Here is a 21,920-nt window from a genome sequence, read left to right on the forward strand (position 1 = left end):
GGACGTGAAGGGACCTCTTCAAGAACTACAAACTACTGCTCAAGGGAATAAGAGAGGACATAAATAAATGGAAATAATGTGACTCTTAAAACCTTCTTTGAGGCAGTAGTACTTGTACTTGGATTGTGTCCAAGCATGCAACTGGGCAGAGGAAGGTGGGAGTGCATTCTAGTCTAGGGAAATAACATGATGAAAGACACATGGATTTGAGAATCGCCCAATGTAAAATGAAGCATTGATGATAGTGAAGAGTGGGTGACAGTATCGGATGGTTAAGAAAGAGATGGGTACAGGTATGACAGCAAACCAGACTCTCATAGATTTTAAATTCCATGACAGAGTTCCATATCAGAGAGCTATTTAAGGTCTGTTAGTAGGCATGTGACCTGTATAAAGAGTAAAACTACTCCTAAACTGCAATTTGATATGAGATTGGAATACTGCAGAGCAACATATACTATAAAATTTACAGATATTTTAGTTCTGCGTAATAGATAATTTTTGCATGGTAAATTGGAACAAGAATAGAATATGGGTGTATGATTGTCCTGCAAAGTCAAATGCCTCTTTTATGTATATATGTAGTTTTAGGTAAGAGGCTATGTTTTATGAAGTTTTTTTAGAATGACTGCTAGGATGATTCTGCGTAGAAGGTAAACATAGCAAAAAATAAAACCTCTGTGTGTGTGTGTGTGTGTGTGTGTGTGTGTGTGTGTGTATAGGCTAGAATTTTCAATAATAATGACATTTTGAACACTTACTATATACCTGAAATAATGATGTTAACACTTTTTTTCTGAAATTTCCCACAAAATCCTACCCGCTTGGTGTTATTATCATTTCATAGATGAAGAAACAGAACTGAAGAAGCCATATAAACAAGCTCAAGACTGCACAGCTGCTAGGTGATGGTGCAAATATTCAAGCATGTTTTTGCATTGGTATAAAGGCATCTTTTTCCATGGTGCCACGTTACCTTACACGCTCATTGAGTTGAGCCCCGTGTGTCTCAGTTCTTCCCCAGAGGTCTCAGCTGGAATACGAATCTAGGCACTTAATACACATTTCGTGTCACTCTACTATGATACAAATTGTGTTACTAACACCAGTGTTTAAGCTTTTTATTTTTTCACTACAAAGAAGGCATAAGTACAAGCATGAAAAAAAATATATTTTCTTATCCTGTTCATTGTTTGACATAAAGTGTCTAGATTTTTCTTGATTTCCAGTTTAACAGTTTGTGTCCAGTCACAATTTCTTTGGGTGATCCCCACCAATCAGAATCTCTCGATCTCATCTTTAACAGTCATCTCCTAAATCAGTGTTTTGTGAATAAATGTATTCACCTAACAACTGGTTTGTATTCTTGAAATTTTCAGTAATCCCTACAGATATACAGTTCTCCTATTTCCACAACTACAATATTGTGTAACTCTCCTGGGTTCCAAGAAAATTATAGTATTTTTATTTAAGCTATAATAGTTTCTAGTCTTGAGATTTGTAAAAATATCACCCAGTCAATCACCAGAATTATTAATTAACCTACAAACTAGGAACAGAGGCTTAGTGGGAAAAATATATTACAGAGCCCACACTTGTGGAGAATACACAAAACACATCTGAGTGATCGATACTCAACAAAGAAGTCTGAACACGTTTAGATTTTAAAAAGTCAATCTCTGCTGTATCTTGAAATTAGAAAAACTGATAAAGACTGACAGTATGGGAACTGACCAAGGGAAAGCCAGATTAGAACACCAAAGCCTAGAAAACTACTGGGCAAAAAAGTAAGAGAAAGGGGAAAAATAACTTAGGGAGAATCAACAATTTATTATTCCGTGAAAACCTTTCATCCGTGTATCCATAGTATGTATATTACATATATCTCTGATAGAACATGAATGTTAGGTTCAAAACAATGGCCACTCAATTACTTTAAATATGACAATTTTTTCCAAGATATACTTTCTTTTTTATGTGTTCTTTAATTGTTTAAATCCCCTATTATTTAGTACTAGACCTTATTATTTTACAGCTATGCAAATATCAAAATACATTTGCAAAAAAAATTGTCTAGTAAGATATGATGATGTCTACTTTGCAAATATATTTTGATGATAATTTGATGAAATTAACTACATCAATTTCAAGATTATGAAATTAATGTAGATATAAACGTAATTATAAAAATTAATATATAAGCATGATTCTACATGATTATGAAAATGAGTATGTTTTTCATCATAAATATGATATAAACATTATAAATGTGATTATGATATAAACAAAATTAGAAAAAATATAAACATGATTATAAAAATTAAAAACTATGTGATTTTACAGAGAAACCCCTTGTAGAATAAGAAAGAAAATGCATTCTTAATAGTTTTTGTACTATTTATATTACTAGCATAACTTGTACCAATTTTTCTACTTTTGAAAAAGAACTCAACTAAAAAAACCCCAGCCAAAACTTTCATGTTACGTGCATATGAATTAATAGTAATTTAAGATTTATTACAGTGATTACATATCAACAGAGATAAATATGTGTTTTATGATTAGTTTTTTTTTTTTGAAACAGGTGAGCAATAGGGACAAATTCTTGATGCAGAAAATAAACCATTTCAGTGCCTGTTGATAAATAGACAGTATCCACTGTTTCTACATGGTGCATGGCAATGTGACAAATAAATTACCTTAATTAAAGATTTGCATGAAGGATTAATGAGCATTAGTTAAGCCATAAAAGCACAAAAAATATTTTTGAAAAATTACATTGAATGTAAGAATAAGTTGAGGGGCAGACAATCTCGTTATAATAATTTATCTTACCTGAAGATTCTCTGCTGCACCTATGTGATAAATGAAACCCAAAAGCAACTCAAGTTCCATATTTAACATAGAAAATTTAGGCAGTTCACAACTCTAGAGGGTTTTGTCCTCTGTGACTCACCTACCTATAAGGGGGATAATTTATAAAACACTTATTTGTTTCTGTTAATATTTAGACTGCAATAAATCTTCAAATTTTCACCATAAAATTTGCATAACATGAAATTAAAAGAAGTTAAGCATTTTTAAAAATTCATAGTGAAAAAATGTTGAGTGTTTTAAATACCTGCCTTATGAATTTTCTTTTGCTTTTAATTCATAGAGCTAAGTTAAAATTTAATTATTCTTTTTATGTATAAATGACAATTATCCTTTGGATAAAAGGTAATATTTTTCTAAGTAAAACACAGGAATATAAGAAAACTTTATTTTGCTAACCAAGGTCTTAATTTTCCTTCATTTGGAATACTGTCCAAAATTAAACCTTTCTACGCATCAAGCACTGCCATCTTGTGGACTGCCATTGATTTCGGAAAATACAGGCTAATTTAAAAATTATTATCTGTGCGACTTTTCATGGTAAAATATTTGGACAACTCTGTAAATCTTAATGTAAGTGGAGATGAGGAATAGTATCCTTGTTTGTAACTGTGCAATAATGAAGCTTTTACATTTATGAACATCTGTATTTCAGGTACACCGTGCTGGTATTTTATAGTAGGTCTCTACCCAGCAGGCCACATCCTTACTGTTTGATATGGTTAAGACTTGCATGGCATTGTGACCATGGTTTAATTACAGTGTGACTTAATGGTTAATAGAAATAATCACCAGCCTGCTTTTGTTCTGGTCTGGTGAGTGAAATCTAGACACTGCTCTAATTAGTCACTATTTCAAACATCTAACTTTTATTTGCAAAATTACATCCCATGCATATAAAACTCAATCTAGTAAACATTTGAAACCACTATTCACCAGGTTTCCTTTTCTCTTTTCAAATAAAGATCGATGCTTTGTAATGATTCTTAAGTTATTGGCAACTCTATGTCTTAGTTTTCCCATTTGTAAAATAAGGTTACCTATTCCTATGAGAATTAAATGAATTAATATACATAGAGCACACTGCCTGGCACATTCTAAGTGTGGTACACATTTACTAGATTGTATTGGTGCTCCATCCAGACGTTCTTCACCCGATGCGTGCGCACATCCAGCAGCTGCTATGAAGATTGGCTGCTTCCTCTTCTCCAGAAAATTTGCCACACCTGGAAAATCGTGCTTCCTGCCCTCATTGCATTCCACCTGCCCCAGCCAGCAGCTAATAACTTACCAATACAGGGGAGAGGGTGCAAATAGCCTTTGCTGATACTCTTTGCCTTCTTTTGCCTCACTTACCAGTGTTGCAGTGAAAGTTGTGTTTGAGAACCCCAAGTGGGATCAGTCTTAAGCTAATCTCCAACAGGGACCACATCCCTGGTTAGCTTTATTTTTTTCTCCCTCATCTTACCTTGCTTCTCTTAGTTTTTCCTCCTGGAAAAATGTTGTCAAATCATATCTGAGAGTCCTCTTCACTGACTCTATTTCTATAAACCCAATGTAAGACAATAAGTATTTACTCTTGTTGTTGTCGTTGTGCCCTCTGGTGTCTTGATTTAATGAAGGATAAATGCTGAGATTACCTTTGTCATGTCCAAAGTTGAACGGAGTCCATGGAACGACTCCACAGCCTTTCAGTAGTTCTCCATATATATCTTTTTTTAAGCTAACATTTTCACAAATTTGATAAGCACATTAAGGTCATAGTCCCTGGCAAGATTCTGGGGCACAAATAGACTGTTGTTGATTAAGGCAGGGATTTGGGGGCTTTATGAGTGAATTATGGGAAGCCTGGAGTGAATACTTTTTAATGCAAAGTTTGGAACCTAGGTTGAGATCGTGCCACTGACTCTTGCACACTGTTGAGTAAACACTGGCCCTAGACCTGCTAAGAGCTTACAATTCAATACAACGTAAGTTAAAAACCCCTTAGCAAAGCAAGAAATTTAGGCTGCCTTTTGAAAAGGGTTAGCAACGACCTTTATATCTAGACACAGGGTTCCTGGGATAAAAATGTCCTCCACACTGTGAAGTATTCCACGGAGAAAATAAAAATAGTTGCTGTCACCCAGTTGGAATAATCACTTGAACTCTAGAACTTGGAATTCACTAGCTCAGACCTGCTTAAGTTGTGGATCATGAGATGATGCCAGTTTAGTACTGTTCTTATTATACATATTATTTTATTTATCTTATGTTTTTCTAAAGGTGTTTTGAATTACATGTGCATAAAATATTTTCCTGTCTTGGTGACATAATTATGAAGAACTCTGCTTCTTTTGACTTTAGGTAACAAACATAATGAAAATACTTGTCTCCAAAGCATAAAAAAGAGAAAATTATTACTTTGTTTTGTTCAACCAAGATAACTAAAATTTAATGTAATAATACAGCCTACTTTGTTTTAAAGTAATTTCATTTTTCAAACATATGACAAGTATTCTGTTTTGCATTCTTCACAACATCTTTAAAAATATCTTGATTCTGAGGCTGGGCACAGTGGCTCACGCTTGTAATCCCAGCATTTTGGAAGGCCAAGGCGGGTGGATCACGAGGTCAGGAGATCGAGACCATCCTGGCTAACACAGTGAAACCCCATCTCTACTAAAAATACAAAAAAAAATTAGCCAGGTGTGGTGGTGGGCGCCTGTAGTCCCAGCTACTCAGGAGGCTGAGGCAGGAGAATGGCGTGAACCTGGTAGGCGGAGCTTGCAATGAGCCAAGATTGTGCTACTGCACTCCAGCCTGGGTGACAGAGCGAGACTCCGTCTCAAGTAAAAAAAAATAAAATAAAAAATCTTGATTCTTTCTCTTGGTACTAACCAAGAGTCAGACAGCTTTATTCTATTGTAACTTTCAGGATCTTTGTCTCTGGTTGTGTTTTTATAGATGAAACTTTTGACACTTGGAAATTAAATCCAATTGTACGAGGTACAAGATGAATTTATATTCTACAAAACTGTGCTTTATGCTAGATAGTTTATCCTGAGCCAATAGCTCCCATTATTGAGCAGTTTCTTCATGTTGAACACTCATTTAAGTGGCTTGTGTAATTCTCAGCATTACTACCACGTAGACATTATTGTCCCATTTTATGGATAGTGAAACTAAAGTTTAGGAAAATTAAATTACAATAATGAAAGAAGATTAATATAATGATAAAATATAGGCTTAGAGTGAGAAGAGAAATTTTAATTTTCCCTCTGACTCTGATCAGCTGTAATTTTCTGCTGGTTCTTTCACCTGTTTGAGCCTCAGACCTTTGATGTTGAAGATGATTAAAATAATAATAACTATATTTCTGTAGAACTAATTTTACATGAAATATTTCATTTAACCTTCCCTTTCTTCCGTCAGTTTTAGTTTACAGATGAGAAGATTAATGCTTGAGCAAAATCAAATAGCTTTCCTAAAGGTCATGTAGTTAGTAGGTCATGCAGCCATCTTTGAATGCCTGGTCTCTGTGATTTTGAAGTCCATGGTCTTACAATGCTAACTTCTAATGTGTTTGTGTGTAATAGGGAAAGTGGGGCGCACAGACCAAGGGAAGAACTAGGTAAAAAAAAAACATGAAAAGTATGTGACTCATGGTAAACTCTTATGCTAATTTTTTCCCAGCTCTATCTGATATTTTCATAATATCCTCAACTGTGCTTTGCATATTTCACTACTACTTGTTGATATCCCAGTTGCCTTGATCTCAGCTCCCACCCCAAATCTAGGAGCCAAAATGATTTTTCTGTATGATCCATTAAATAACTTGAGCTGCCAATCAGCTTCCTCAACAAAATATTAATAAGCATGCTCAAGCAGAGGCAAATAATTGGTCATCCATGAGGCTATTAACCTCTGATAGGGATTGGACGACCTGAAATTTAATATCCCTTATCTCTAATATTTCATCTAACTTACCTAGTAGAATAAATCATGAAATTATTTCATAGTACCTTTGTAAAAATGATCCTTTTCTCTTTTGCTCATTCACAGTACATTCCAGATTGCTAAAACTGTCTATATTACTATAATAAATAGAGACTCAGTGTCTCTATTTAGCCCAACATCAAGCAATCCTCTCTGACTCATATTCGCAAAGCCAGAACAAGCCAATTTTGATCTTAGAAAATTTGTAATGAAGTTTAATATGTGAAAATAAATCCACTCTTGTTCTTAAAATTTAGGGAGGTTTGTATAAATAGATTATAGATACATTTCTATCTCAAATATACATTTATTCACCAAATATTTATGGAGCAACTACACACCAAGTATCTTGTTGAGCTTTAAAGATATAATGGTGAAGAAGGTAGATTCAGTCTCTGCTCTTCTGAGAGTATTTGACATGGCTAATAGTGACTTTTTCTGTTTCAATCAAGGTACACATCAGCATTGTAAAATATATTTCCCACCAATTTCAGGTTGTCCCTCATGCTCAGTAGTAATGAATAATTAAGTGGACAATTCTCTACAATTTCTATCATAATGTCATTAATTCAGAGATCCAAAGTGGTAGGATTCGGTACAAACTTTCAAAAAAGAAAATAATTGTAGTGAAAATTTTTAAAACCCTATTTTTCTCCAGGAACTTACTAAGTTATCCTATTTAAGTGTCTTCACTTCAATTAAGTCATCATGAAAGAGAGGAGATGAGTCATAATGGATGATGGAATTATGAAAATAAATGTGATTAAAAGACAATTTGTAAATATTAAAATGCTCCTGACATATACTCTACTAAGCAGCATCAGTAAAAATTAATACAAGCATACAGAAAATAAATAAATGCAAAACTTGAACTATTTAAAAAACAAACTAAAAGTTATTTATTTTTTATTTTTTTTTGATTTGGGGTCTAACTCTATCATCCAGGCTGGAGCACAGTGGCACAGTCACAGCTTATGGCAACTTTGAACTCCTGGCCTCAAGCTATCCTCTCACCTCAGCCTCCCAAAGTGCGGGGATTACAGGCATGGGCTGCTGTGCCTGGACAAAAGTTATATTTTCGTGATAAAGAACAAATTATAAATATGATTTTTGGCAAATGAAACATTAAATCTCATATTACAGAAATAACAAAAAAATAGGGATTTTGGTAAATAAGGTCTGTTAACTGAGAATCTTACCATAAAGTTGAGCATTTTATAAAAATAGAGAAGCTTCTGATTTTTAAGTTTTTCTTTCTGTACTTACAGGGATAAAGAAAATAGGCTCCCTGGGACAGCTGCGTTATTAATTGAGTCATTCAACAACTCAGATGCTATATCCATTGTGTTCTCTCCAAATTCTTTGACCCAAAGCCTCTGATGTGTACACACATTATTAGAAAGAATGGTTATTTCCCAACATGTAGTTATATTAAAGAATGTTGAATCACTGTGATTACTCATTGAAATTGTTTTCAAAGACTTCAGAGTCCAGTATGCAGTTTCATTCCCCATTCTCACACTTTTTTTTTTTGTTAATGGCACTGCAGTTAAGAGAAATGAGCATCATTGTCCACATGTGTACTCCTGTTTTTATATACTCTGTAGATGTGGAAATGCACCACTTAAGTAATCATCTTTTTAGGGGAGCAAAGAGAAGATCCTCTGTTTATTGACACTGAATCAGTTGCAGCAATTGCATAGAAAGTCTGCAATATTTGAATCCCTAAAATCTGGACATTCAATTAGGGCAGGAGACAGCTAACCTGGAAATGTTCTCACTACCAAAATTTAGAAATGATGACTGAAATAAAGCAGTGAAAATTCCAATATGTAGCTGATCTCACAAGAAAGAAAAGGAAATCCCGAAGTATCAGAAACAAATAAGAACTAAAATCCAAAGCATACTCTCTGGTGTTAACCCTGAGGAGATCTTGGAAGCAAGGTACATTTTTTATATGTTACAGAAGTAGACCCTAAAGTCTAAAAGCTAGAGGATGAGTGATCATGGCAGGGCAAAGGACAAGTCCTTGGACCTGCCTGAGAATGGAAGTTGAATAGCAGTGTCTGCCCAAGTCAGACTCCAGATGGAATGACTTGCTGGTTCAGAGTAGAAGACAAAAATTCCCCAATAAGAAACCAAAAGCCTATGCAGCACATGTATTTGTGGCCCAAATGCATATTACCACATAGTATCAAAAATATGCGATTGAAATTTAACATAAATATTGATCCTTTTGTTGCAATTGCTTTTGGTGTTTTTAGTCACGAAGTCTTTTCCCGTGCCTATGTCCTGGATGATATTGCCTAGATTTTCTTCTAGGGTTTTTATGGCTTTAGGTCTTAAGTTTAAGTCTTTAATCCATCTTGAGTTAATTTTTCATAAGGTGTAAGCAAGGGGTCCTGGTTCAGCTTTCCGCATTTGGCTAGCCAGTTTTCCCAGCACCATTTTGTATACCTGTGTAACAAACCTGCATGTTCTGCACATGTATCCCAGAACTTAAAGGATAATAATAAAAAAAAGAAAGTAAACTACATAGAAAAATGGGGGAAAAAATTGATCCTAAGTAGGGTTCATGCAAAAGCATTCTCGAGGAAGACTTTCATAACATAGATGCACAGTATATCTCAAAGTGGTCATTGTCTGCTGAAATAGGGACTACTCACTGAAGAATCAGACCAAGAACTTCTAAAACATTTTAGTTGCTTTAGATAACCATACTATTAAAAAAAACCTTAAAAAGTGGGAAAATCATAGTTGACCAACTAATCTCAATATCTTCTGAAATGAATGCTACTACTACTAAATTTTTACCACTGAATAAGATCAGCATGCATTCAATTATTTTTAAGGGCCAGGTGCAGTTTGTATGGAAGAAAGTGGTATATGAAGCTAAAGGCTGTGGCACCAGAGCTAACCGTACTATTTCCCTGAAATATTTTATAGTTCTCAGGTTACAATGTAATACTAAAAATAATTATAGATTTATAGATTTTTTTTATGATTACTTTGAAGGCAATATTAAATAAGTGTGAATAGATCATTGAAAACCTTATAGGAGAAAGTAAACAGGAATATTAAAAGATGTTTAGCTCAGTCCAAAGGTTTCATTTTTGGCACTGGCAGAAAATCCACTGCAAACTCAGGTTGTCAGCTCTTCTATTGCATACTATTTCTACTTTTTATACTTCTTGGAATTATGAAATGCTTCACTACCTGAAACTGAAAATTTACTTGAAGAACTAAATAAGCATTTTTGAGTCCCCAAATACTTACCCACGTGTAATATCTGAGAAAATACCAATTTTGTGTAAATGTTTTTCTCCTATTCTAAAAATACGAAACATTAACTCAACAAATATCATCCGTGTAACAGAAACAGTATTTTTAAATTTAATGAATGATGTCCTGTAATTGTTAGTTGCTTTCTTTTCTCTGTAACTTTAATATAAACCAAAAACTAAGAAAACTCTTATTTTATATTAGATTTTAGTAAAATAATAAAAAAATTTGATTTTGGTAAAATATGTAAAATAAATATATATTAAAAAATATACGAATTATGTGTGAATGACAAGTAACACTTCCATTATAGCAATTAAAGGGATTCACATTGTTAAATGTGAGAAAGCCTTTAATTTAGAGTCTACTTGAGCTGTATAAGAACAAGTTGAAGTATTTCAATTATACTTTACGGAGTTCCTTCATTCCTTCGAGTAAAGTCATGTGGATATTTTAAATAAATTATTAATAAAATATTAAATGTACTGAAGGCTGTCAGCTGGGTGACGGTAACTGTAAAAAATAGTTTTCTTTATAAAACAATTGTTAAAATATTTGAAAGTTTTGGATTTTGTATCTGTATATTGTAATTATGCATTAATGCAATATAACATTTCAAAATTCTCAGGCTTCTGCTAAATACATAATTTCCTCTTTTTTTTTTTTTTTTTTTTTGAGACAGAGTCTTGCTCTTTTGCCCAGGCTGGAGTGCAGCGGCATGACCTCGGCTCACTGCAAGCTCCACCTCTCAGTTCAAGCCATTCTCCTGCCTCAGCCTCCCAAGTAGCTAGGACTACTGGTGCCCACCACCAGGCCCGGCTAATTTTTTTTTTTTTTAATTTTTAGTAAAGACGGGGTTTCACCATGTTAGCCAGGATAGTCTCGATCTCCTGACCTCATGATCCGCCCGCCTCGGTCTCCTAAAGTGCCAGGAGTACGGGCTTTAGCCACCGTGTGCAGCCTATATCATTTATTTTAATAATAAATATTAGTGAAATCTTTCTTAGAATCAATGTTCAACTCGTCATTGAAATTTTTCTGTGGAAAACAGACCTGAAAATATTTAAGTATCCATTATTCCTTCAGACTTGTTTTATATCCTCTTTACTGTTTTTCTTACATTTAAATGGTGCAGGTAGAAGGAGCTCCTAACATAATAATGTTTAGTTAGGCTGGGATGATAACAGAAATGTTACTTTTCATATTTTATGAATGCATATTATTCATTAAGTTCTTAGGTACATTGTCTTGGTGGAAGCTTATGAAGTACGTAATATTCTAATTATATGAATTTTAAAAATGAACCTCAAAAAGTTAGTTAAATACTGGCTCAGTTTAAACCATCATACTGTCTCTGAAAGTCCCAATGAACTTAAACTTAATTAAGAAGTTAAACTAAGTTACAAAATGGGATGTGTGTAGAGAACATTTGGACAGAAGACATGTAGTTTGCCTTTCTTTGATAAGTTTAATTGCTTAAGTGTCCCTGTCTCACACCTTCTTTACAATAAGGTCTATATCTCTATCTTCTTATTCTACATTGTTTCGTAGGTTTGGGTAAATTTTCTTCATTAAATTGATCTTTGAGAATGGAAAATTGTCTCTTACCTTTCTATTTTCAGTGTTATCATAGTTCTGAGTACCTAAAACATGTTCAATACACATCGGAATTGAAAGAATAAATAAATGAGTCAAGGTCAGACATCGTAAGAAATATTTCAGATCTCACCGTAGTCATTAACAATAATCCTTTGAATATAAAATACTAAATTTTATAGATACATGGATCAAATATGTATGACCTTGCAATATATCTCATGCTTTCTAAAGGCTTTGTTGTTTGAGCTTTGTCTGTTAATGAAAAAATCAAAGTCTTTCGTTGACCAAATTTTGTGTATTTTCAGAGATCATCTATAGCTGGGTATTTAATGAGTTCCCTTCCTTTGTGGCGGAAGACAGCCGGCGGTTCATCTCCCAGGAGACAGGCAACCTTTATATTTCTAAAGTCCAAACATCAGATGTTGGCAGCTATATTTGTCTGGTGAAAAACACAGTGACGAATGCTAGAGTCCTTAGTCCTCCAACGCCACTCACTCTGCGTAATGATGGTAAGTTGCTTGGCCCGTTAAAATGGTCAGCCAACTCTAATTTGGAAAATAAAGATGTATTAGTGTTTTTTTTTTTAAGACCTGGAACTTACAAATAAAATAAAAAGGCATTTGCCATATTTAGAAAGTACATTTTTAGGCCAGGATTTTGCATGCCTTAGAATAAAAGTTTAGACATAAGAAATTGATGATCCACGGTTGAGAAATATTCACCGTAATGCTACTCTAATGCCAGAAAGGGAGAAAGAATCTGATAAAAAGAACCACAATAAATACTCCACAGTTCTTTCCTTTGCTCTTCAGTGCCTCTATATAGCATATGTGTATGAATTGCAAGCATTTTATGGATTCACTTTTCATTACATTTTTATTTTAGCTGCCTTCAAATTGAATGTTCAGGTTTTAATACTTCATGGTATAGTTATAATTGTGATTATTACTTTTCCAATAATAGGAGCAGTTGGAACTGTAACTTTTAGGTGCAAATCAGGCAGAAGTGATGATTCTATAATTATAGGTATTGCCATCTATCCAAAGTATCTTCAAATTTAAACACCTCATTTGTATTTATAGACATGTACAGTTAAGCATTGCATTAAAGAAGTCAAACACTATATTACCATTGATATATGATGTGTAGTTTGCTCTGTCATGCAGCAAAAAAATATATGAAGGTTTTATTAAGAAGCATAAGAATCCTGGTTGATTGTGAAACTTAAAAAATAATCTATTTAAGTGCTGTTTTTTCATATGCTTGGTTTTAGAATATATGCTGCTGGAATGTATGACCAGAGCTATATCACAAGATTTTTGCTTACTATTTAGTTTATATAGACTTTGTTGTTTGCGTGTGTGTGTGTGTGTATATGTTTATATGTATATATGTAAACATTTAAATATGTGTATTTATGTAAACAACAGTCTATGAAACTTCATAAAGTGTGAAGTATGTATTATATATACATATAGATAGAGATACACAGTATTATATAAAATATATATAATGGTAACAACACAATCAGGTAAAGGGTAAAAATGTAATATTCATTTTAAAGAGAAGAAAGCCAGTATTAAAGAAATGATGAAAATTGCTAAAGGCCTCACAGTTAGGTAATGGCATGGAGAAACCAGTAGAAAAAAGAATGGTGACTTGGAAACCAATTCAGGGGCTAACAAAAACTAATCAGCCAAGAAGTGATAAATGACTGAACAAAAGCAGTGATGGTAGCACTGGAGGACAGGAAACATTAACTGGGATATTAAGAAGGTAGGATTACCAGCATTTGATAATTAATGAATTACAGGCTTTGGAGTAGGTGGAGGCTAGCATACACAAATATTTCAAGGCTTTAGCAGAGTTCATTGAATAGGCGATGATTCTCCTCACCAGAAAAGAACACAGCTGAAGAAGTAGAGAAGTAGTTAAAAATGAGGAATTCAATTTTGAATATGAGATACAGGGTACATGGGAAATCCATGTGAAAATTGGGAGTAGGTAATCAGATACATATTCCTAATACCCATAAGAGAGAGCTGGGCTACTGAAAGAGATTTAAAAGTCATCATTGTGTATTACATCACCATAGAATAATGTGTATATATTATGCCAACTTCAAGATTGTGTAAGAGTGTCTATAGATGGAAAATAAAGAAATGCAGTCTTACAGTTTATCTAATTAAAAGCTTTGAATTAATTTTCTATAAGCTATTTCTCCAAAACTTCTGAGCCCCTTTCTCCCTGATTTCTTAAGAAGTTAATGCATTCTTATCTGAAAGTTATAACTTTTTTGGCTAACAATTAATTCCATTTTCACTATCCATCTGTATAATAATACTTTATATTTGAATAGTGGCTGAGGTTGAGGAGGCTCTTCCACCTTCTTTTCACACCAGAGACCTCTTTCTACACATTGCCCATCACAAGGGAGAGTAGCACATGTGTAAGACAATGTCCATGTGCAAGAGTGTTTTGCACTTTTGGTTCATGGCCCAGATATATCACTTAACTTTATGTTCTACCTTCCATGGGCAAACATTTCAGGAATAATCATTCGCTGATATATCCCTTTGCCTCTGTGTCTTCTGTTGCCCTTGTTTGGCAAAACCCCAACTCCAATGAACTCAATTATACTCTTACCCTGTGACTGCCTTGAGATTCTGAAAGCTACCTGAAATGTTTACACCCACCAGGGGTTCATGATCATCAGTTTCAAGTGGGCTCTCAACATTGCCATTCAATCCCAAGTTTCTGTGGACAGCTTAATTTGCTACTCTCCCCTAAATTTTTGGAAACTTCTCTGCTTTCCTTAGACTGGATTGCCTCACGACCACCACTTCACAAAAACTGTGTACCTTATCAAATCATCTTCCTACTAATAAAATTTAAATCTTAACCGCATCTCCATCTGCATTGTTATCTCCCATCCTATTTCAATAGAGATAGTATACTGTCCATCCTCCTATTACAACCAATTCCTCCATCCTGTACTATTGAGAATCATTCCCTCCAGCCTTTCAGAAAATTACACTGTAAGTCATTGCTTCTTATATAACAAAATTCTAGGTCACTAAACTAATAATGTTTTGGTCATTATGTTAATTGAACTGACTGTAGCAGTAGACGTTGTTGACACTTTTTTCTTTTACAAACATCTATATTTTCAAAAAGTCATTATTTGAGAAGTACTATAAAAAAGGCTCAATAAAGCAAGTATAAATCAATAAAACAAAACTGTTATTTTAAGGTTGACATTTAACAAAAACAAAAAAACCAGGTAGGAAGCATCTGCTAAATTTCTATTACATGATTCAGTAACAGTCTTATTTTTTACCAGAGAAGCTACAAAATTTACATTTGTTTTTTTCTGTAACTTACCTAAGGCTATTGCTTTCTTGGCTTTTGTCCATTTTTTTAAAAAATCCACATTGAATGAATGTAGTGACATAGAAAAACAAAACAAAACAAAAACCCAGAAAATCCTACTCACCTCTCCCTGCCACTAAATCTCACGCTGGAGAGCCAAACTTCTAACTTCCCTTTTTTGTTGTTGTTGTTCCATAAGGTTCTCAAAGAATGCTAGAAAATATCTACGCATCTTGGTTACTCAAGCTTAAACAATAACTGTTTATTCCTTCATTTGATAAGTATGCATAAGTTTCTTCCTTCCTCTATTTTAATATGCATTTTTAAGTTTACTGTTGCTTATCCTTTAAACTTTAATAACATACTTAAATTTCTACTGCTCTTCTAACTCTTGAATCTAATTCATACCTTTTTATGTCATGAAATGAGGATCATTTTATTCCTACTTTTTCCTTCATCTTTCCTAAGCTACTTTTGTGTTCTTTTTTTCTTCTACTTGTACTTTGGCAATTTTGTGCAGCAAATACAATCTTATCTTCTATACTTCTTCTTAGACTAACTCTATAAACTGGAAAATCAATAAATATCTACAGATTATTAATATATAATTATCACTTAATATGATATTTTTCCAGGTTTTTAAGCCACTTCCTAGACTTGTATACTATACTGAATGTGTTTTTCATACTAACTGAAACTTTGAATTAAATACAACCTAAAGAAAAATAAGGCTAATAACATTAATAAGAATGCAGTATAGTTTGGATGTAGTGTTTCTTAAAGTTCTGCTGTACAAAAACAACTAGTAGTTTGGATAACAGTGTTCAGAAAGGAACATGAGTCACTACAGTGAAAATCGTAATGAAGGCATTGGTGTGGTTAAGAAATCACGGGGAGAGAGTATGAAATGAGAAGAGAAGTGAGTTTAAGGTCAAGCCTTAACTAATCTACATTATATTAGGAGGGTAAATAATGAAAATCCCACAAAAAATAATGAGGAGAAGGTAGAGAGATAATAAGATAATAGGAAAAACAGTAGAACAGGCCCGGCACCGTGGCTCATGCCTGTAATCCTAGCATTTTGGGAGGCCGTGGCGAGCGGATCACCTGAGATCAGGAGTTAGAGACCAGCCTGAAAAACATGGAGAAACCCTGTCTCTACTGAAAAACTGCAAAAATTAGCCAGGCGTGGTGGTGCATGCCTGTAGTCCCAGCTACCAGGGAGGCTGAGACAGGAGAATCACTGGAACCCGGGAGGCGGAGGCTGCAGTGAGCCGAGATCACGCCACTGCACTCCAGCCTGGGCCATAGAGCGAGACTCTGTCTCAAAAACAAAACAAAACAAAACAAAACAAAAACAGTAGAATATCGTGTCAAGGAAGCCAAGGGGAAATAAGGGTTTCCATACGAAGTGGGCATGTAGTTAAACATGGTGGACTGGATGCATGCGTTTGCTACCTGTCGCCCTTCTCAGACCCTACAAAAACAAATCTATATTATTAATGAGAATGCTAAAGGAGAGGAAGAGCATCACTAAGTGAGACATTTCCATATATTTCTGAAAGAATAAGGAAGGATTGAGTTAAAGTATTAAAGAAGTGGAGAAAACTAAAACATAGACTAAAGTGTAAGGGGTCTAAAGAAAGGGTTGAGGACCATATGCCCAATGGAAGCTTGAGGACATTCTGAAATCAAAGTTAGCACTAAGAAGGGATGTAAGAAATGGGACTCAATAAAGGGGATTGAAGACATACACATTGAACAACTATTTCGATAAAATGTTGAACACCTTTTCCTTCTCTATCACTATATGCAAAAAGTCCAAAGACTCATCTCTTAATAATATGAATGAGCTTTCCGTGGAAAGATGAAGTTTTTAATGTCAACAGTGGCACTCTAGTGCAAAACTCTTATTCTAGCATTCGTATGCCAGCAGCCTGAGAGCCAGCTCCCTGTCCTCACACCAAAGCAGAGCCTGGTCATCCACACACCCCATTCAGTCATGACCCCCACACACCTCAGTAGAGAACCAATTCTTCAGACACACCATCAGGGGAACTCACAGCAACTTGCAAAATTTTTGATATATACATAGAGACATATAGATAGATATAGTTATATATACATGTACACACACAAATATATGCAATTCTAAGTTAATAGTTACTGTTGAAAATTCTTGTGCTTATAGAGTGATTACAAAATTCATACTAAGATAATATGAAAAACCTTGAAACATAAAATTACTCTAATGAAGGCACAGATTAGAAAGGAATTATTTTGATTCAAAAACTGTTTTTATTATACTTTAAGTTTTAGAGTACACGTGCACAACATGCAGGTTAGTTACGTATGTATACATGTACCATGTTGATGTGCTGCACCCATTAACTCATCGTTTAACATTAGGTATATCACCTAATGCTATCCCTCCCCCTCCCCCCACCCCACAACAAGCCCCGGTGTGTGATGTTCCCCTTCCTGTGTCCATGTGTTCTCATTGTTCAATTCCCACCTATGAGTGAGAACATGCACTATTTGGTTTTTTGTCCTTGCGATAGTTTGCTGAGAATGATGGTTTCTAGCTTCATCCATGTCCCTACAAAGGACATGAACTCATCCTTTTTTATGGCTGCATAGTATTCCATGGTGTATATGTGCCACATTTTCTTAATCCAGTCTATCATTGTTGGACATTTGGCTTGGTTCCAAGTCTTTGCTACTGTGAATAGTGCTGCAGTAAACATACGTGTGCATGTGTCTTTATAGTAGCACGATTTATAATCCTTTGGGTATATACCCAGTAATGGGATGGCTGGATCAAATGGTATTTCTAGTTCTAGATCCCTGACGAATCGCCACACTGTCTTCCACAATGGTTGAAGTAGTTTACAGTCCCACCAACAGTGTAAAAGTGTTCCTATTTCTGCACATCGTCTCCAGCACCTGTTGTTTCCTGACTTTTTAATGATCACCATTCTAACTGGTGTGAGATGATATCTCATTGTGGTTTTGATTTGCATTTCTCTGATGGCCAGTGATGATGAGCATTTTTTCATGTGTCTTTTGGCTGCATAAATGTCTTCTTTTGAGAAGTGTCTGTTCATATCCTTCGCCCACTTTTTGATGGGGTTGTTTGTTTATTTCTTGTAAATTTTTTGGAGTTCATTGTAGATTCTGGATATTAGCCCTTTGTCAGATGAGTAGATTGCAAAAATTTTCTCCCATTCTGTAGGTTGCCTGTTCAATCTGATGGTAGTTTCTTTTGCTGTGCAGAAGCTCTTTAGTTTAATTAGATCCCATTTGTCAATTTTGGCTTTTGTTGCCATTGCTTTTGGTGTTTTAGACATGAAGTCCTTGCCCATGCCTGTGTCCTGAATGGTATTGCCTAGGTTTTCTTCTAGGGTTTTTATGGTTTTAGGTCTAACATGTAAGTCTTTAATCCATCTTGAATTATTTTTTGTATCAGGTGTAAGGAGGGGATCCAGTTTCAGCTTTCTACATATGGCTAGCCAGTTTTCCCAGCACCATTTATTAAATACGGAATCCTTTCCCCATTTCTTTTTTTGTCAGGTTTGTCAAAGATCAGATGATTGTAGATATGCAGCATTATTTCTGAGGGCTCTGTTCTCTTCTGTTGGTCTATATCTCTGTTTTGGTACTAGTACCATGCTGTTTTGGTTACTGTAACCTTGTGGTATAGTTTGAGGTCAGGTAGTGTGATGCCTCCGGCTTTGTTCTTTTGGCTTAGGGTTGACTTGGCGATGCAGGCTCTTTTTTGGTTCCATATGAACTTTAAAGTAGTTTTTTCCCATTCTGTGAAGAAAGTAATTGGTAGCTTGATGGGGATGGCATTGAATCTATAAATTACCTTGGGCAGTATGGCCATTTTCACGATATTGATTCTTCGTACCCACGAGCATGGAATGTTCTTCCATTTGTTTGTATCCTCTTTTATTTCATTGAGCAGTGGTTTGTCGTTCTCCTTGAAGAGGTCCTTCACATCCCTTGTAAGTTGGATTCCTAGGTATTTTATTCTCTTTGAAGCAATTGTGAATGGGAGTTCACTCATGATTTGGCTCTCTGTTTGTCTGTTATTGGTGTATAAGAATGCTTCTGATTTTTGCACATTGATTTTGTATGCCGAGACTTTGCTGAAGTTGCTTATCAGCTTAAGGAGATTTTGGGCTGAGACTGTGGGGTTTTCTAGATATACAATCATGTCATCTGCAAACAGGGACAATTTGACAATTCCTCTTTTCCTAATTGAATACCCTTTATTTCCTTCTCCTGCCTGATTGCCCTGGCCAGAACTTCCAACACTATGTTGAATAGGAGTGGTGAGAGAGGGCATCCCTGTCTTGTGCCAGTTTTCAAAGGGAATGCTTCCAGTTTTTGCCCATTCAGTGTGATATTGGCTGTGGGTTTGTCATAGATAGCTCTTATTTTGAGATACGTCCCATCAATACCTAATTTATTGAGAGTTTTTAGCATGAAGGGTTGTTGAATTTTGTCAAAGGCCTTTTTCTGCATCTATTGAGATAATCATGTGGTTTTTGTCTTTGGTTCTGTTTATATGCTGGATTACGTTTATTGATTTGCTTATGTTGAACTAGCCTTGCATCCCAGGGATGAAGCCCACTTGATAGTGGTGGATAAGCTTTTTGATGTGCTGCCGGATTCAGTTTGCCAGTATTTTATTGAGGATTTTTGCATCAGTGTTCATCAGGGATTTTGGTCGAAAATTCTCTTTTTTTTGTTGTGTCTCTGCCAGGCTGTGGTATCAGGATGATGCTGGCCTGATAAAATGAATTAGGGAGGATTCCCTCTTTTTCTATTGATTGGAATAGTTTCAGAAGGCATGGTACCAGCTCCTTCTTGTACCTCTGGTAGAACTCAGCTGTGAATCCATCTGGTCCTGGACTCTTTTTGGTTGGCAAGCTATTAATTATTGCCTCAATTTCAGAGCCTGTTATTGGTCTATTCAGAGATTCAACTTCTTCCTGGTTTAGTCTTGGGAGGGTGTATGTGTTGAGGAATTTATCCATTTCTTCTAGATTTTCTAGTTTATTTGCATAGAGATGTTTACAGTATTCTCTGATGGTAGTTTGTATTTCTGTGGGATCGGTGGTGATGTCCCCTTTATCATTTTTTATTGCATCTATTTGATTCTTCTCTCTTTTCTTCTTTATTAGTCTTGCTAGCGGTCTATCAATTTTGTTGATCTTTTCAAAAAACCAGCTCCTGGATTCATTGATTTTTTGAACGGTTTTTTGTGTCTTTATTTCCTTTAATTCTGCTCTGATCTTAGTTATTTCTTGCCTTCTGCTAGCTTTTGAATGTGTTTGCCTTGCTTTTCTAGTTCTTTTAATTGTGATGTTAGGGTGTCAATTTTAGATCTTTCCTGCTTTCTCTTTTGGTCATTTAGTGCTATAAATTTCCCTATACACACTGCTTTGAATATGTCCCAGAGATTCTGGTATGTTGTGTCTTTGTTCTCGCTGGTTTCAAAGAACATCTTTATTTCTGCCTTCATTTTGTTATGTACCCAGTAGTCATTCAGGAGCAGGTTGTTCAGTTTCCATGTAGTTGAGCGGTTTTGAGTGAATTTCTTAATCCTGAGTTCTAGTTTGATTGCACTGTAGTCTGAGAGACCGTTTGTTATAATTTCTGTTCTTTTGCATTTGCTGAGGAGTGCTTTACTTCCAACTATGTGGTCAGTTTTGGAACAGGTGTGGTGTGGTGCTGAGAAGAATGTATATTTTGTTGATTTTGGGTGGAGAGTTCTGTAGATGTCTATTAGGTCCACTTGGTGCAGAACTGAGTTCTATTCCTGGATATCCTTGTTAACTTTCTGTCTTGTTGATCTGTGTAATGTTGACAGTGGGGTGTTAAAGTCTCCCATTATTATTGTGTGGGAGTCTAAGTCTCTTTCTAGGTCTCTAAGGACTTGCTATTCAAAAACTTTCATGTCACTATTTGATCTCTCTTCAAAAAATATGATTGAAAAGTACGTTCATAAGAAGGACACTTTCCTGAATGTTTTCCTAAGTAGATGGCACATATTAAACACTTGTTCTGAAAATAAAAATAGAATATATATTGCACCACGGTCAGCTGAAATTCCTGCTGGGTTTTAGAAACCTCTCAATGCAGAGATAGGCATTACAATGAATGTTTCTGCAAATGTGGCAAATGCCTCTGTAGGGGTTTGAATATAAAAATTATGTTTAATCTGCTGTGACCATAGAGCTGGCTAAAAAAAATCATTTCAAGAACATTGTGTTTTTACACTTCTCTGAAAAAATGTAGACCTTTCTAAAAATAATAAAGGACATATGCATAGGCAGTATTTTTCCTTTCAAGTACAAATTGAATTTTACTTAATAACTCTCTCTTATAAAATGTAGTATCTTAGATTTGGTTCCCCTAAAGCAAAGCTGGGAACAAAAATTGCTTGTAGGTAGTTTATTTCAAATTTATCCCCAGAGAGCAGGATTAAGAGGTGTGATGGCATTGATAGGTGAAGCCAGAGGAGAGATGCATTACAGAGATGACCACTTCTACAGGCATCTTGAGCTTGAGCCCACAGGACCAGAGCCTTACAAAATGCACTCAGAATGGTCACCTTGGAGGGTGTATTGATGGACCTTCATCTCCCATTCCCAGAGTGTAATTCTCTTAGCACTTAACTCTCTTGTTCTTTGAGGTTGCCCTCAAGTTGCAACTTTGTGAAACTGGTTGCACCTACATGAACCTGGTTGCAGTAGCATTTGTAGGAGTAAAACATCTGGTCAAGATATGTTGAACTAGCA

General features: G+C 35.1%; 1 protein-coding gene across 1 annotated transcript in view; it reads left to right on the plus strand.

Annotated features, from left to right (window-relative positions):
- CNTN5 (contactin 5) overlaps positions 1 to 21,920 on the plus strand; it is a 1,330,348-nt gene that overhangs the window by 922,017 nt on the left and 386,411 nt on the right. The window contains exon 8 of the mRNA XM_019035685.4: positions 12,039 to 12,242. Coding sequence (XP_018891230.3) covers positions 12,039 to 12,242 — 204 coding nt within the window. The remainder of the gene's footprint in view (positions 1 to 12,038; positions 12,243 to 21,920) is intronic.

This window comes from Gorilla gorilla, chromosome 9, assembly GCF_029281585.2.
Source record: "Gorilla gorilla gorilla isolate KB3781 chromosome 9, NHGRI_mGorGor1-v2.1_pri, whole genome shotgun sequence".
NCBI classification, from domain to species: domain Eukaryota; kingdom Metazoa; phylum Chordata; class Mammalia; order Primates; family Hominidae; genus Gorilla; species Gorilla gorilla.